This window comes from Rhamphochromis longiceps, linkage group LG5 (assembly GCF_057381845.1).
Source record: "Rhamphochromis longiceps isolate RC_006_pf linkage group LG5, R_longiceps_female_GT1.1, whole genome shotgun sequence".
NCBI lineage: Eukaryota > Metazoa > Chordata > Actinopteri > Cichliformes > Cichlidae > Rhamphochromis > Rhamphochromis longiceps.
In genome coordinates, this window is record NC_140561.1 from 27,943,571 (window position 1) to 27,959,248 (window position 15,678).

At 42.0% G+C, this 15,678-nt stretch overlaps 1 protein-coding gene across 1 annotated transcript; it reads right to left on the minus strand.

The window, feature by feature from the left end:
* Positions 1-120: 120 nt before the first annotated feature.
* Positions 121-8,624, minus strand: LOC146670245 (protein SPMIP1). Its single transcript, XM_085407080.1, has 5 exons — positions 8,517-8,624; positions 7,837-8,024; positions 7,273-7,450; positions 1,864-1,966; positions 121-863 (listed from the first exon to the last, which is right to left on the minus strand). The coding sequence occupies exons 2-5, from the start codon at positions 8,019-8,021 to the stop codon at positions 745-747; spliced, it is 585 nt and encodes a 194-aa protein (XP_085263206.1). The 5' UTR covers positions 8,022-8,024; positions 8,517-8,624; the 3' UTR covers positions 121-744.
* Positions 8,625-15,678: the final 7,054 nt, after the last annotated feature.

A 15,678-nucleotide genomic window follows, 5' to 3' on the forward strand; every position in this document is an offset into this window, starting at 1 on the left:
CTAGTTTCAAACAGATGATAAACTGAGGAGCTGCACCAAACCCCAATAAAAATTAAAGAAGGGTTATGTTGTACTGTGAGTCATGCACTATTTTTACAGTCCAAGAGCAACTATGGAGCACGAAATGAGCAGAAAATATAGTCTTTAAATAATTATGTTTAATTAGGAATCAATACTAGCCTGTGCTGTGTAACATTTCCTCTGGTGGCTCATTGGAATACACCTAGTACTCAGGTTTCAGGTGTATAAAGGTCAGTTGCTTCTTCCGGACTCTTTCCAGGCAAGATACTCATTAAATATCCAACACTTGGTATCAGGTTATTAGACACTTAACCATACAGCCATGTGCATTGTAAACAGACAGCATTACAGGAAGTACTGGATTTCAGGATGGATTGATGGGCTGCATGTGCACTTTTTATTCCCATCACCATATTCCTGACAGGACATTTTATCTCATGATAAATATGACCACTTACAGGTGTACTCATGTATCAAAGCTTTGTTTTGTCTTTTGTTTGATAGGAAGTCATAATCTAAGTAGTTCAACACGTACCTTCGAAAACTTCTAAAACAAACAGAAAAAAAATACAATTTTTTTTTTAAGTAAATGAGTTTATAATACCAGGAAATCCCCAAATCACATTAGCCTAGGGTTATAGTTGGACATCTGTTGGCACGATTGCCTTTGAAGTGCTCTTTACCCTCATTAAAGAGCAGCCTCTGGTATGGGGTAACAGAACCTCAGCCTAGGGTATCGGTGGCTGCTGGGCGGCTGAATACCCCGTTCTTTGCATAGAAGGTGTTCTTCACCAAGGATGACCTGGCACTGGATGGAGTTCTGTAATCTAGCGTGTAGTCACCTGTGGATAAAGGAAGATTACAATAATCTGAAGAATTACAAATTTGAGCGGAAAGCATCTACAGATCTACAAATCTGTGGTGGCAGACAGGAACTGAGCACATTCACAGTAAAACCTGTCTGAGTTAATCACAGTCATGGTGTGAATGTTGTTCAGTTAAACTAAGTCTGACAAAAAAAAAAAAAAAAAAAAAAGACAAAGGATGAACTGAAGCTCTGCCATCACGTAATGTCGCATACTGCTGTTTCTGATGTCATTTAGAAAATAAATAAATAAATAAAAAATAAATAAAAAATAAACTAAGTCTGACACTGGCCCAGTGACCTCCACAGGCTGGACCCAGTGATGCACTGAATAATATTTAGTTAATAAAAACTCAACAATTTCTATTACTACAACTGGAAGAAATTGACCTAATAACAAAAATCTGAAAAATATGATTTTGTATGAGTAGAAGCTGATAAGGTAAGCTAGCAAAAAATGTGCAGAAAGGATTGTCAGGCAGGACCATGTGTTTTTCTTTATTTTCATCATACATATATACTGTTTCAGTGGTGGATGTTCATATTAATCACGGCCAGAGTTTCAAATAATCTGTTCAGCACATGCACATGTAATCTCCCGGCATCAAAACCTCAGCTTTCAGACTGCTCTGAATACTCTAATTTACTTTTTTCCTCTCCTATTGGATCTATATGATGTTTGCGAGAAAGGTGGGACATGCCTGATATGAGGCACATACCTCTGACTGTGATCAGACTGAAAAAAAACCCAGCTTGCATTGTGTAACCTTTAAGATATTTAAATTCCAAATAGTGACTATAGTTTAATCAGTCACTGTTACAAGATCTCCTGGTATTAAAACACAGGATTACTACCGATGTTATAGTACATTTAGTACCTAATGGTGATTTTTGATTCAACAAGTTTATCTTTCTAAAGTTTATGCATCATTTTACAGTCACCACACCACAGGGGGCAGATTGTGACTCCATCGTACCAAGCCTCCAGCCATAATCCCAGGAGGAGAGCAGGGGAAAGTTAAACTTCTCCTCAGGTTTAATGTGTCCACGTCTGTGCAAGTACAGAGTTCTCCCTTTGCCCTGCAAAAGACACATAGATTACATAAAACATCACTTTTACAAAAATGTAGGAATATAGGGATATACTGAATAAAATTACTAAAATGATAAAATGGCAGGGTTTATTTTATTATAGCTAATTATTAGGGGTGCAACGATACACAAAATTCACGGTTCGGTTCGGTTCGATACTTTGGTGTCACGGTTCGGTATTTTTTCGATACAAAAAATGTTCATGCTTTTTTTAATTTGTCATTTATTAAAATTATAAATATACATTTTAACCTAAAAGTATAGTTTTTAAATTTAATGTTGCTGAAACAACAAAATAATAAAAAAAAATAGATCTATCTGATCGAGGAATCACTTTGGAAAAGAGAGTTTATTACAGAGAAATGGCTCTTTCCAAAATAAAAGCTATACTATACGCTTCTTCTGGGGTATATTCTCAGCAGCATATTAAACATATCAGGTCCCCATAAGGAGAATCATGTGCTAACAGCTGTCTAAATGACTCGGGTAAAGTTTGCAGCAGCGTGCTTGTTGTTTTTGTCTGCTTCCACTTGTCTTTGCACTAGGATGATGTCGGCGTAAATGTGCAGTCATATTCGTTGTGTTCCCACTAGTGCTGTCAGCGTTAATCTCGTTAAAATGACATTAACGCCATAACGCGGCAAATCTCCGTTAACAAGTTACCGCAGATCGCCCCGTGCGTGGGGCTGGACGGCCAACACGTTAACAAGCTAACTGTGCTAACGCACTAGTTTCCACCAATGTAATTGAGCATTGCGTGGCACATCCGACATACTGTTTTACTTTTGTCCATGACGCGCTTACCATCAGGGTCATACTTCACATGAAAACCAAAATAGTTCCAAACACCAGATCTGAATGAGGGTGGGGGAGGTTCAATTTCGGGTAGCGTTGAGGCAGTTGCCATGTTGCAACGAGCTTAGCTTCTGTCTTGTTAGCTTGCACTGCGCTCAGTGGATCTGCACTCGACAGTGCAGCCTAGGCGGAGTAGATCCACTGAGCGCTCAACACAGACAGCATCGTCAGAAGAAAAGTTGATAAAATAAATAAAAATGTTTGTATTGTTCGATACATATGCGTACCAAACTGAAAGCACTGTATCGAACGGTTCAATATCGATACGAGTATCGTTGCACCCCTACTAATTATCTTTCCAAGTATCTCAAAGGATTAAAGAGGACATTCATCATGGCTCCTGCCACAGCAGATACTTGCAGCTCACTTCACTCAGTTATGCTACAGTCACACTGTAGAAAACTGGAAATTGTGGCACAACCAAAATATCGTGAACTTGCAGTCTGATTGCCTTTGAAATGGTTGATTTGAGCACAGGGACAGGTCTGTGACCACTTATGAGTTGCTATCTTCTATGTGTTGTCAGCAAGATGGAGTCAGTCCAACAGAGAGAGGTAAGTGGAACAGAGAGAGGTAAGTGACGGACAAGGTAAGCGAATCATGTTGTAACTGATGTCAGACCCCGGAGATTTTTGTGGAAAATTAAAGCGAATGGTAGTTTAGAATTTAGAATTGAACAAATTCCTTTAAGCTTCAGTATTACCAAATACACTTATCAATTGTCTTATAACTAACAACATTTGTCTAAATCATCTCCAACACCCTGGAGAACAACGGGGAGAGTTTAGAGGCTCTCCAAGATTACATCAATCGGTGCTTCCAGGATCTGGTAACGAAGAAGGCCCAGAGTGCACCTTCCCCGGCCAAATCGGAGACAGTGTCGTCGAAAAGATGTCGCCCGGCAGATTCCCCCGGCATAACATCGCCAGCCGGCAAAGATATTGCCGACATACTGGAGTCAATCGACAAACGACAAACTGCAAGTCCAGTTTCGATGCAAGGCTGTCCTTGGTGGAGATTCCTCACTGGGAATTTAAGCCCTTGCAAGAATCCCTGGAGTTCAGCCAGCAGCAGGTGGAAACGCTCGCTGCTGAAAATGCCACGCTAAGGGAGTCGGTGAAATGTCTCACAGACAATGTTACCCAGCTAAATAGAGAAAATAAAAAACATAAAAGAGACAGTTATTGATCTACAAGCTCGTGGCATGCGTGATAATCTTGTATTTTCTGGTATTCCAGAAGCCGCTGGAGAAGCCGCGGAGACTACGGTGAAAAGCTTCATCAAAACCCACGTGTGGGGGTGCCTACTGGGGTCAGTGGGGAAGCTGGCCCCAGGGATGGGTCACTTGCCCCTCCCTTCCTTCCCTCCCCATCTCCAGCTGCCTCCCTCTTCCCGCTCCACCACAATCACCCACACATGCAGGGCCTTGGGGTAAAGATGTGTCACCAGGGTGCAGGGGAGGCATCCCCCCCTCTGTCCCCTTCTGGCTGCCTGTGCCCCAATTTTATCTCACAATTTAGACATTCACATTACTCACACTCTCATTACACATACATATAGGATCTTGGGGGTGGGCACAATCACGGAGTCCAAATTACCATCAGGGTGTACACCTCACCCCTGGCGTCGTTGCCCACCTCTCAATTTTAAATACACGTAGACATTGAGGGCTATCAGGAGGGACTATGCGCTTACCTGCTGCTCCTTGGCAGGTAGCTCCATGCCCTCCTGGGTTTTAATTGCACCTTAGAACACACATGCATCAACACTACAATGAGCGGGTGGAGGGAGGTTTGGAGTCTTCTCCCACCCCCATTCTCTGCGGCCTGCTGGAGCGGGAGGGCTAGGTGGAGTTGGCCGTCCGACTGCGGTCTGGAGTGTGGGGCCTCCCTGCTGCTACGGAGTCGGGGTGGTCTGCCTCTCCCCACCGCAGGGAAAAGGGTAACACCACCTGGGTCTGGGTGCAGTTTCCCCCTCCAGGGGCAAGGGTACCTAGACCTGGAGCTTAGAGTACGCTTGGGGAGTATGATCGTGTGTACAGCGTCTCTTTATGTCTGTCTCCACGTTGGGTGAGTGTTGAGTAATTGCATATGAGAGCATGAGGGTGGGAATGGATGTTTGTATCTGTGTGTGCCTGCATGTCTGTGTCTATATGTCAGGTTGGGTATCAGACGCCACCTCTCTGGGGACATCTCAGGTCCTCCAAGGTATGGAGGCCTATCTCCCCCCACCACTTCCCCTGCCAGTGGCAGACGCCCTCAGACATCAGTGCGTTGGTGGTTCTTTGTGTCCGGGGATGGGCGTCCGGGTACACACCGGCTCACTCCTTGGTGGCTGCTTATGGCCTGGAGCCTGGGGCTCGCTCGGGCCACTTCGGGGGTGGGGTGCCCTCAGCCTCTCGGCCTGGGGCTCGGTCACTCTGGCACAGCTGGCTGGCCTACCGTCACTGCAACCCCCCCGGCTTCTGCTCCGTGGCTGCTGAGTGACCCCTCATCTGGGGCTCTCCACAGCTCTTTCTGGGACAGTGGCGCGGCTGCCCCTCTGTTGGTCTTCCTTGGTCTCTTGTGTTCTGAGAGCCTCTGGATGTCTGGAGTTTTGATCTCCTCCATACCTGCTTCATGCCCTGGAGGACGGGGCTGTGGCTCCCCACACCCTCTAGCACAGAGGTCGGCAACCCTAGGCACGTGTGCCACAGTTGGCACGCAAAGGGTTAACTGATGGCACGACCATAGCTGGACTGGCCATCGGGCATACCAGGCATTTGCTCGGTGGGCCGATGATTTTTTTTGTAACGGTATAAACAATGAAAGGTGGTGGATTGGCCAGATGCTGGCCGCTGTGTAAAAATAACTCAGTTGTTTGGTGGTGGCTTTGGCGGAGCTTCCACAGATTCAGTAAAATTAACAAGTGGAGGCCAGCAGGTGGATGAGGGAGAGGGGAGACCCGAAGAGGAGAGACCCGAGGCAGCCGATGGTCCGAGTGTGAACTGAACTTCAGGTAAGAAGTTATGACCTGCAGTCTATCTGGGTCAGATATAAACCAAGTTTAGGTGGAGTTTATTTTCGTTGTGCTGACTTTTTACAGTCAGTTACAATAACTCATACTGCGTGAGCTAGCATGACAGTTTCTATACAGCTGGGTGGGTGCTATGATGTTACTGATAGTGAACTTTATTTTATTCATAAGGTTAGTTTGTGGAGTTGCCAACCGTCCCGTACAAACGGAATCGTCCCGCATTCAGAGAAATTATTGCGCGTTTCGTGTTGAGCTGAGAAGGGACGCAGTTTGTCTAGGATGGAAAAAGACACAAAGACACAAAGGTGGATTTATTCTGTCGTTATGCTGCACAGCTGCCTCTTCTTCTCTCATTATCTCCTCCTCTCTCTCCTGTTGCTACTTTAATCATGAAACTGATCAATGAGCAGCTGATCGGCTTTTCTCTCTTGTTTGTTTATCGCCCACTTTGCGCCAGAAAGAGGAAACTGCCGGTTGTCGCGCTAAACAGCAGCACGTTTAAGCTTGATGAGCTGTTGCTAGAATGTATTTAATATTAATTTCTAGTATCAGTTGATGTTTGCTGGAGCCACAGCTGTAAAAGCTGCTGGTCATGATGTCGGTTTGTATATCTGGTGAGAGGGAAACATGAAGATGAAACCAGGAGATGTCCTTACTGAATCATCAGAGCTGAACAGGTGATGGAGAAACAGGTTTACCTTTTAGGTTACATGAGTGAGTTGAAGGGAAGTTATGAACTGTTTCTGAGAGACAAATAACACCAGGATCCTTTTTTATGTAGCTGACAGCTGGTAACTGTGCAGGGGCGGATCTGGCGGATCTGGCGGGGCATTAACAGGGAAAGGGGGGCACAAAGAAATACTTTCTTATTCTCTTTTAAAATGTCGGGCTGCTATTAAATAATTATCTGAAGCTTACAACCAAAGTTTTTATCTGACATAAAATGTATGGAAATCATACATATACCAACAAGACTGTACATCACTGTCACAACAACGTTTGTTTTCATTCAAAGGCTTAATGGCTTTAATACCTGGTGGGCCGGTCTTTAGTCAAGCCCGGGCTGTTTTTTTGTCCCAGTCCAGCCCTGGGCACGACACGCAGTGAATTAATCTGAGAAGGTGCATCAAAAAATAAATGGCCGCGCCAGCGGTGCACATCGCAAATCAGCTCGCATAGGCACATTAGTTGTGCCGCTTCTTAATGACGGTATCTTAGCTAATAACCCCAACTACCAGATTCAACTTGTAATTGGCTAAAAATAACTTAGCCTACTGGTAAGAGGGATGTTGTTAGCTTTCCATATTCCGACACTTCAAAAGCTTCAGGAGCTTTCCGCTGAAAGCAAAAGTGATGATATTTATATTTAAATGTTTAAATGTTAATTTTATGAAAGAGAGTTTGACTGTCAAAGTGATTCTTACATGGTGAGAGGAGTCCTGATACAGAGCCTCTCTGGTGTGGGGCGAAACCGGCCTCATTAGAGGAGGCACACTGAGCTGCTGTTCACCTCCCACAGAGCACACAGGAGGAGGAGAAGGGCGACGAGGAAGAAGGTCGCTCTGCTTCTCAGTAGTCCTGGCAACAAGAGGCACAACAGCCCTGATGGAAGATAAACAGAAAGTTAATGTTTATTTTCATGCGTGTGTAATGTCATGGTCGCTGGAATCTGTCATGTTTCTGAGGTTTGGACTCTTGGTTAATATTAAATCAAGTCACGTTTATTTATGTCCCACATTTAAGGCCAACAGACGCTGACCAAAGTGCTGCACAGCAATCATCTACAATGTTGGTTAATATTAGTGTCACATTCATGCCTAGCTACCCCCAGTAGGTTTAGTCTAATTATGTGGGTCTCAGTAACATCAGATAAATCTGCTTTTACCCAGACCATGAAAACAAATGATAGCTGAGCACATGTGGATACTCAAGACAACTAAGGTTTTAAATCTTCACTCTTCCACTTTAAAATAAATGAAGGGGCTCACTGAGGGTCAGCAGGTATCTTTGGCAGCTGTGGCAGCTGTGTGGGCTCTTTGCTGTTGTTCCAGGGATTGTAGCAGGATGGGTAGAGTTTGGCATAGCGGCTCCTCCAGGTTAAACGGGTCAACATCTCCTTCTTGATCTGCTCCCTGTAAGAGTTCTGGCTCTGAGTCGTCAGCAGGTCGCGCATTTCCTGCCCGGAAAGCCAAATTTAGTGTGAGAACAGCTAACACAGACGCACAAGTTGCTTTCGACATTGTTTTTCTGAAAGATTAATAGTTAACACATAGAACTAGAAGAAGCCCTCTCAGATAATGTTTATGCCCTAATTTTGAGTTTTAAAGAGCAGAATCACAATACCAAACATCTGTAAGATGCAAATAAATCACAAATGTCACTGTCTGGACAACTTTTCATACTTACAAATAATTGTGCATTTTAATTTAATTATCTTGTGTCCATTTTTTGATCCTTCTTAAGCTGGAGCTAGCTCTGAAGCTCTGAGTCCCTTTTATTTAAACAGCAGCTCCACAGAAACAACACAACAGCCATCACAAACTGGCCATAAGAACAGTCAATGAAAAAGTCACAACAACATATCCTACCAGAGTTATAAAACGGCAGATTATATTTTTATAGTATAAACAAATGGCAAAAGATAATTGTTAGATATAATATAGTTTACCTTTTGTTCAATGCCGAGCTGTGCAGGATCAGTTTCTCACTGTGGAAATGAGCTGTGGATCAGATAACGCTGGGGAACGCCAGGAAACACGACACTCCCTGTTTTTCAACTCCTACATACCTGTGTGTTTGCAAATAGATACCACTGTGGGCACTAATATCAACTAATAAAATTCCTCACAAGTTTCTGACTGATAATTTTTCTTTAGTCACAAGCTAAATTTTTGGCAAATGTTGAGCAAATGGGAGGCCCTGCCTTTCAAAATAAGTCTCACACATGTGTTTTGGCAATTGAGTTTTTCTGTTAAAAGCTTTTTGTTGTTGGAAATAGGCAAGAATAAAGAAAGACAACAGAAAAAAAAAAGAATAAATCATTCCACAATCAATCCAATATAATTTTACTAAAATTATTTCTGTACAATGACTTTAGTATATTAGTCATATTAAAAAATAATCAGGAGGGGAAGTGTCAGATACCATGTGATGCTAATTAAATGCATTTTATTATCAGCAATCACCTTCCCCCAACAGGGCGCAATAGATGGATGCACCTCCGTCAGCCTGGTTCTTCCAAAGGTTTCCTCCTGTCAAAAGAGAGTTTTGTCCTTGCCACAGCAAAATATTAGTAAAGGCTCTCCAAAACTAGAATGAGGAGTTGATTCTGATAACTGAGGAGTGTTTCATTTTGTGCCATTTAAAATGAAATCCAACAAACTCATTTATTCATGGCTGTTAGGAAATCTAGAAAAATCTTGGAAAGGAAGAGAACCATAATGTAGAAACTTATAAAGTGTCTGCTGTCATGCAGTCCTCCACTCATGTTTCAGCCCCATATTCTCTTGAATGCATCAAATATGAACTCTGAAATTTGCATCCTAGAATTGAGTTGAAGTAAAGCTAAAAAGCATCTTTACTTTATACAGTCAGCAATGATGACAACCCTGGTTTAAAAAATCTGTAATATTGCAATGATTTGATAACTTGACACATCAAATATATTAAAAAAATCACTCACAGGGTTTTTTTAAACTTTGATTGGTCAAACAGCAGTAGTGTTAGAAAGCAGTTGCTTTGCTGAATCTTGGTGGTAATCTAAATTAAATCTCTACCAGGTTTTTGGAAACAGAGTTGTAAAAGAAGGCAGCACAGTGGCTCAGTGTGGTCTCACAGGAGTCAGGCTGGGGTACTTTTTGCAGCATCAGCTTCTTTCCGTGAAGAATTTCCATGTTCTTCCCATTCTGAGAGGTACACCCCCACCCCCACCCCTTTCCAGAAACACACTGTTCAGCTGGAAACTCTAAACTGGTGAGTCAGTTCTTAACTGGAAAATAAAATTGAATATTGAACCTGTTTCTGCAACTTGATAACGTTTGCAGTAAATCTCATCAACCACTAGATGGAGAAGTTAAAAGTACAGTCAGTGAGTATATTTACTGGATGGTTAACAGATTTTTTTGTTTTTTGAAATTTTCGACTCAGAAGTAAATGGCCTGTATTTGTATAGCGCTTTACTAGTCCCTAAGGACCCCAAGGCGCTTTACACAACCAGTCATTCACCCATTCACACACTGAATGATGATGATGATGTGTAAAATAAACACATTACAAGTCCAGGTTTCTGGGCACCCACATGTCTGCTGATCCCACCTGGACCCATGGATCCACCTCTGCCAACCCTGGAGGCCATCATCAGATCCTCCTGTGTCAGAAAAGCCAGGGCCATCCCAGGTGACCCCTTACACCCCACCCACTACCTGTTTGACCCGCTTGCTGATTGACCTGCCTGATTGACCTGCCAGGACCTGCCAGGTCAATCAGGTCCCACATCTCCAGACTCACAAAAAACTTCTTCCTGTGGGCCAGTTAGGCTGTTAACAAGCACTAGAGCAAATCTGAGCGTCTCTCTGCTCAGATCCCAAATCTTTGTACTTTTAAATCATTTTCCCTCACTCAAGCCTAGCCTTCTAGAAACCAAAGAAGCTTTTAAAACTGTTTATTTATCTCCTTCGCTGCCTGCTGGGCCTTAATGTGTTGTGCTCTTTTAGCACAATTTTCTTTAACTTATTTGAGAGGATTTCAGATCCTACTGTAATGTGTTCAGGGTTTTCTGAAGCTTCTTTCTGTGATCCTGTGCAGCCTCCTTGATGGGTCTGGGAATTTGTGGTTGATGGGTGCTCTTGAATCTCAGCAGATGATACATGCTGACTCCTGATGGCCTCAGCTAGGTTCCTCAAGACCAAGTCTGACCAAGAATGTGGATCAGGTCGTTGAAGGTTTTTTTTTTTTTTTTATAAACTGGCAACTCCCATTGTTTCTCCTCTTCCCACCAGTTCTTTAGAGACTCCCTCCTCCCCAGAATGGAAAGAGATCTTTTCTCCAAGTGAGGCTGAAAACACACGAAACTTTTAGTTGGGTATTTAAAAAATGTTGCTTAATGCCTGCCGAAGGTGGAAGTGGTAATTTTCATTCAGCATACCAGTACTTCATCTATCAGCCGAATTTGTGATTTTCTGTATTTATTTAGATGAATCTTCTCATGGTCCCCTGAAACGTTTCTCAGAAGAAGAGCTCTCAGACCTGAGTTTTATCTATTTTGTGTGGATCATCACAGCAGAGATGCGTTTCATTTTAAGGTGTACATTTGGTTTATCAGAGCATGTTTGTTGGGTCAGTCTTTTCATTTCTTCAAAGTTGGCTGTTTGGTAGTCTGTGATTTATAAATAGGAGCAAATTAGAAAAAGACAGTACACTTATGCTGTGAAATTACTGCTGCCACCTTTTATTACCGTAAACATTAGTATGTTACTGATTTAATCCAGATTTCCATTTGTATTTCTTTCTAACTGCACCTTTCTGTACTTTGGCCTTGAGCCCATGTTGCTTCAAAGACTTCATCCCCACTCCTCCAGGCTGTTGCTATGAATGATGACATCATCCAAATAGGTGGCTGCATATGGAGTTTGGAGGCACTTGGTTCATGAAGCAATTGAAGGTGGTTGTAGCCCTAAATGGAAACCTAAATTTAAGTGTCATGAGCTCGTAAGTTTTTTTTTCCTAAAGGGAGTTCACACAGGAAGTGTGCAGAGATGAGGTGATCACATCACCACAGACCACAGAAAGTCGACCAATGATGGGTGAAGAAAAGGTTGGTGATAGAAAGTAGGCATATCCCAAGTTTAACTTTGAGGCGAGTGACTGAGCGACTACCAATGAAAACAAAGGATACAACTGACTGACATATGATAGATATGTTAATATATTACAGGGTTACCTAGGCAACTGCAGTCTTCAATCAACTCTAGCAACCAACCGCCAAAGGGACAAAGTGATGGATGATGAGCAAATCAGCTCCTGTCTGGATGTCCCTTTGGGCTCTGAAAAACCTGGGGATTAATCTCAATCCTGAGCCATTCACTTGACAAAATCCATACAGAACTGTACAGACCAAATCTTCTTAACCACAAGAACAATGAGGCTAGATAAGAATATCATAACAACCCATCTTGCATTTTCAGACTAGCTTTCAGTTCTTTTTTTCAATTTTCTGCAAGAACTGGTAGCATGTTGATTGCACTGACACATACAGATGAGTCTCACTCCCCCAGCCTCACTGTTTATGATTTTTGTTTCATTCGCTGTGACACCACAGAAGGTGTGTCCCACTTGGTGAGCAATTTAGAGCTAAAGATGAAAGCAATATAACTATCTCCCCTTGCAAGTTTTCTAAGCTTGGTATTGTAATGTTGCTGTTTCTTGCCCTGGAGCAAATTATGCAGTGTAAACTACCTTGATAACTCTCAGAGCCAGAACATACTGAATTTAATTCCCCCCCCCCCCCCGCCCTCCCTACCAGTTTTCCTAAACAAGTGTTTCTTTTCCCATGGAACCCACCAACAACTCCTGCACTGCAAACAACATAAAGTTGAGCCACTGCATTCATCATTGTGTATGAACCTACAAGTCATAAATTTTATATGCTTTGTCTAATATTCAGCAGTTCATACTTGGGTCACTACCTTTGCAGAGATGTCGTGTAAAGGCATTGCTTTAGCACATTCCGTTGCACAGCAAACCATCACAAAACATCTTTTTTTGCACACTTTGGTGAGACCTCTATTTAAGGTAAAGGATCTTTTGGAATTGACAGCTTATTAACTAGTTGTAATTCGGGACATATTAGCACAATACAACACAGCCCAGGTCATTATTCTATCCTGAGTTTTATCATATCTCATTTAACCAGCCATCAAGTTAGAATGAGCCACCTGGGAAATAATTTCCTGGTGCTATTTCTTCACCAACAACTGAGTGATTTCTTCTCCATGTTCAGTCTCATGGCATTACTCTATACAGTCTATAGAGACAGCAACTGATGTCATCATCAGGTAATACTAAAAAAAAAAAGACAAACTCTTGAAACTCTAACTCACCCATTTTATTGTTTTATTGTCAGAACATTTTTCTGTTGAAGAGTGAACTGGTTTGCAGTAAAATAAATTGACCACAAGGTGGAGACAAACACAAACGAACTTAAAGATGCAACCAGAGATGAACAGCCAGCAGTTTGTGGTTGTAACCAAGCACACCATTGTTTTTCTTGTGAAATTACCAATAAGTTTGATGTGTCACATGGCCCTCTTCCTATTGAAAAAACAAAAGTTGTATCCAAGATGGCCGACTTCTAAATGGCCACCATGGTCACCACACATCTTGAGGAGTTTGCCCCCTCACATATGCTAATGTGCCACAAACAGGACTTTAATAACACCAGCCATTCCCATGTTATTACGGTGTATCCATATAAATGGGCCACCCTGTAGATTAAATTTAACAATAATTTTCTTACATGACATTTGACAAAGGAAACATTGAACCCTGTCGATTAATCGGTTTAGACTATAGATATAAAATACACACATCAAATGAGTTTATGTAAAAATATGTTTCAGGCATTGCAGTGGAGAACAAACAAATGTTTCCTGCAGCATCACTTCAAGTGGTTATAATTAGAGTAAATCTGCTGCTGGTTATCCTCCTAAAGGATATTTTTTTAGCTCATTAGAAAAACTGTCAGTTCAACAATAGTGGTTTAGTATGTCGTAGTATTCCACCTTATGTGTTGATGTATTCATTCGTACAATTAAAACAGCAAAAAAATCATTTGATATGAATAACTGGTTTAAAAAACGCCTTAAAATATAATGCAACACATTTATACTTCAACCTAAAATTCATTTTTGAATGTTTTTCCTTGTTTCTCTGATTATTTTACTTGAGTACAGAATCTGATCTCTTTCTCCACAACTATTTTTTTTGTTCTGTGTAACTCATGTGCTACCTCTGAAAAGTCTAACTTTATTTTTAAAAAAGGCACAATGATGTTCAGTGTTTGCAGATGTTTGATCAAATTTCTAAGTGAACCTTCTCTCTGGTTTAAAAATAGAACAATTGCTGCTTTATTGTTGTTACATTATTCTGAGCAGATGTTTTGGTCTCCATGTAAACCACATTTGTGTTTGGTATATGGTAGTCAGTGATTAGGCACACACACACACACACACACACACACACACACACACACACACACACACACACACACACACACACACACACACACACTTACTTACTTACTTTCAAACATGAGCACATACCATTGTGGCATGCTGGTAGCCATGGGAACAAGATTGGTAGTAAGGCTGGTGTAGTGGTGACTCAGCTTGTTGCCGGGTGAATCAGGAAAATACACTGAGACACACACAGATGCACGCACACACAAACATTCGTACACACTTTGTGTTTATTATGTACTCGTTGCCACATAATAAATATGGAGTGAATGTGAACAGCCTGCATGTTTGATTAAGTGAACTGACAGCGCATAATCGCTAGTGAGTCATTTAATGGTGGTTTCCTGTCGCTTACAGTGGTGCTTAAAACCGGAACAGACCAACACAAAAGAACTAAATGGGACATCTGAGAAGGCTTTAGCATTTATCAACAATACCCAAGCACATATATGGACATTTTTAAATGCTCATTAATGTAAAAAAAGTAAATGGCCTGCATTTGTATAGCGCTTTTCTAGTCCCTAAGGACCCCAAAGCGCTTCACACTACATTCAGTCATTCACCCATTCACACACACATTCACACACTGGCGATGGCAAGCCACGTTGTAGCCACAGCTGCCCTGGGGTGCACTGACAGAGGCGAGGCTGCCGGACACTGGCGCCACCGGGCCCTCTGACCACCACCAGTAGGCAAACACGGGGTTAGTATCTTGCCCAAGGATATTTGGCATGCAGCCAGGAGGCAGCCTGGGATCGAACCACCGACCTTCTGATTAGTGGCTGACCTGCTCTGCCACCTGAGCTACAGCCAAAAAGTCTTCTATGAAGACCTCTTTTATGTTACAACACCTGTCTCCATTGGGAAATGGGAGCATTTTCCTTCATTACGCAGACTACTTGAAATTTGGGTCATCTTTGAGACATGCAAAAACAGTACATGTGTACATAGTACAAAATATGCAGCCACCACATCATAAACACAAGTATCAACTATAGTTTTACTATTAACAACAACAACAACAACCTTTATTTATAGAGCACATTAAAAGCCTAGGCATACCAAAGTGCTTTACAAAAAAACAATAAAATAATACAGTTAAGAGCATTAATATCAAATATAATAAGAACAGCAGACAATGTTCACAGGAGAAAGCCACTAATAAAATGGACTGCAGCACATAGATTATAGCAGACCCAGTGCCGCATGATAGAGAACACCAAAAATGAAGGAATAGTAAAAAGTTAATGCAATAGGTCGCAGTTAACAGTCAGCATTTAACGGGTAGAAAAGGCAAGTTCAAAAAGATAAGTTTTAAGGCGTGCTTTAAAAGAAAAAATAGAATCAGACTCCCGAATGCCAATCGGGAGGCTGTTCCATAACTCAGGTGCAGCAAAGGCAAACGATCGATCGCCTCTAGATTTCAACCGAGATCTGGGCTGAACTAACAATAACTGCGAGGATGACCTTAAGGCCCTGGCAGGGACATAAGGGTTTAAAAGTTCCTTAAGATAGGTTGGTGCAGTATTATTGATAATTTTAAAAGTAAGCAGCAAAATTTTAAATTGAATACGGTATTTGATAGGCAGCCAATGC

Coding starts and splice junctions, on each gene's coding strand:
- LOC146670245 (XM_085407080.1), bottom strand. CDS start 8,021: ATGCGCGACCTGCTGACGACTCAGAGCCAGAACTCTTACAGGGAGCAG. Junction 7,451..7,836: donor AAGATACCTGCTGACCCTCA/GTGAGCCCCTTC, acceptor ATCTTCCATCAG/GGCTGTTGTGCCTCTTGTTG. Junction 864..1,863: donor GGATTATGGCTGGAGGCTTG/GTACGATGGAGT, acceptor CTTTATCCACAG/GTGACTACACGCTAGATTAC.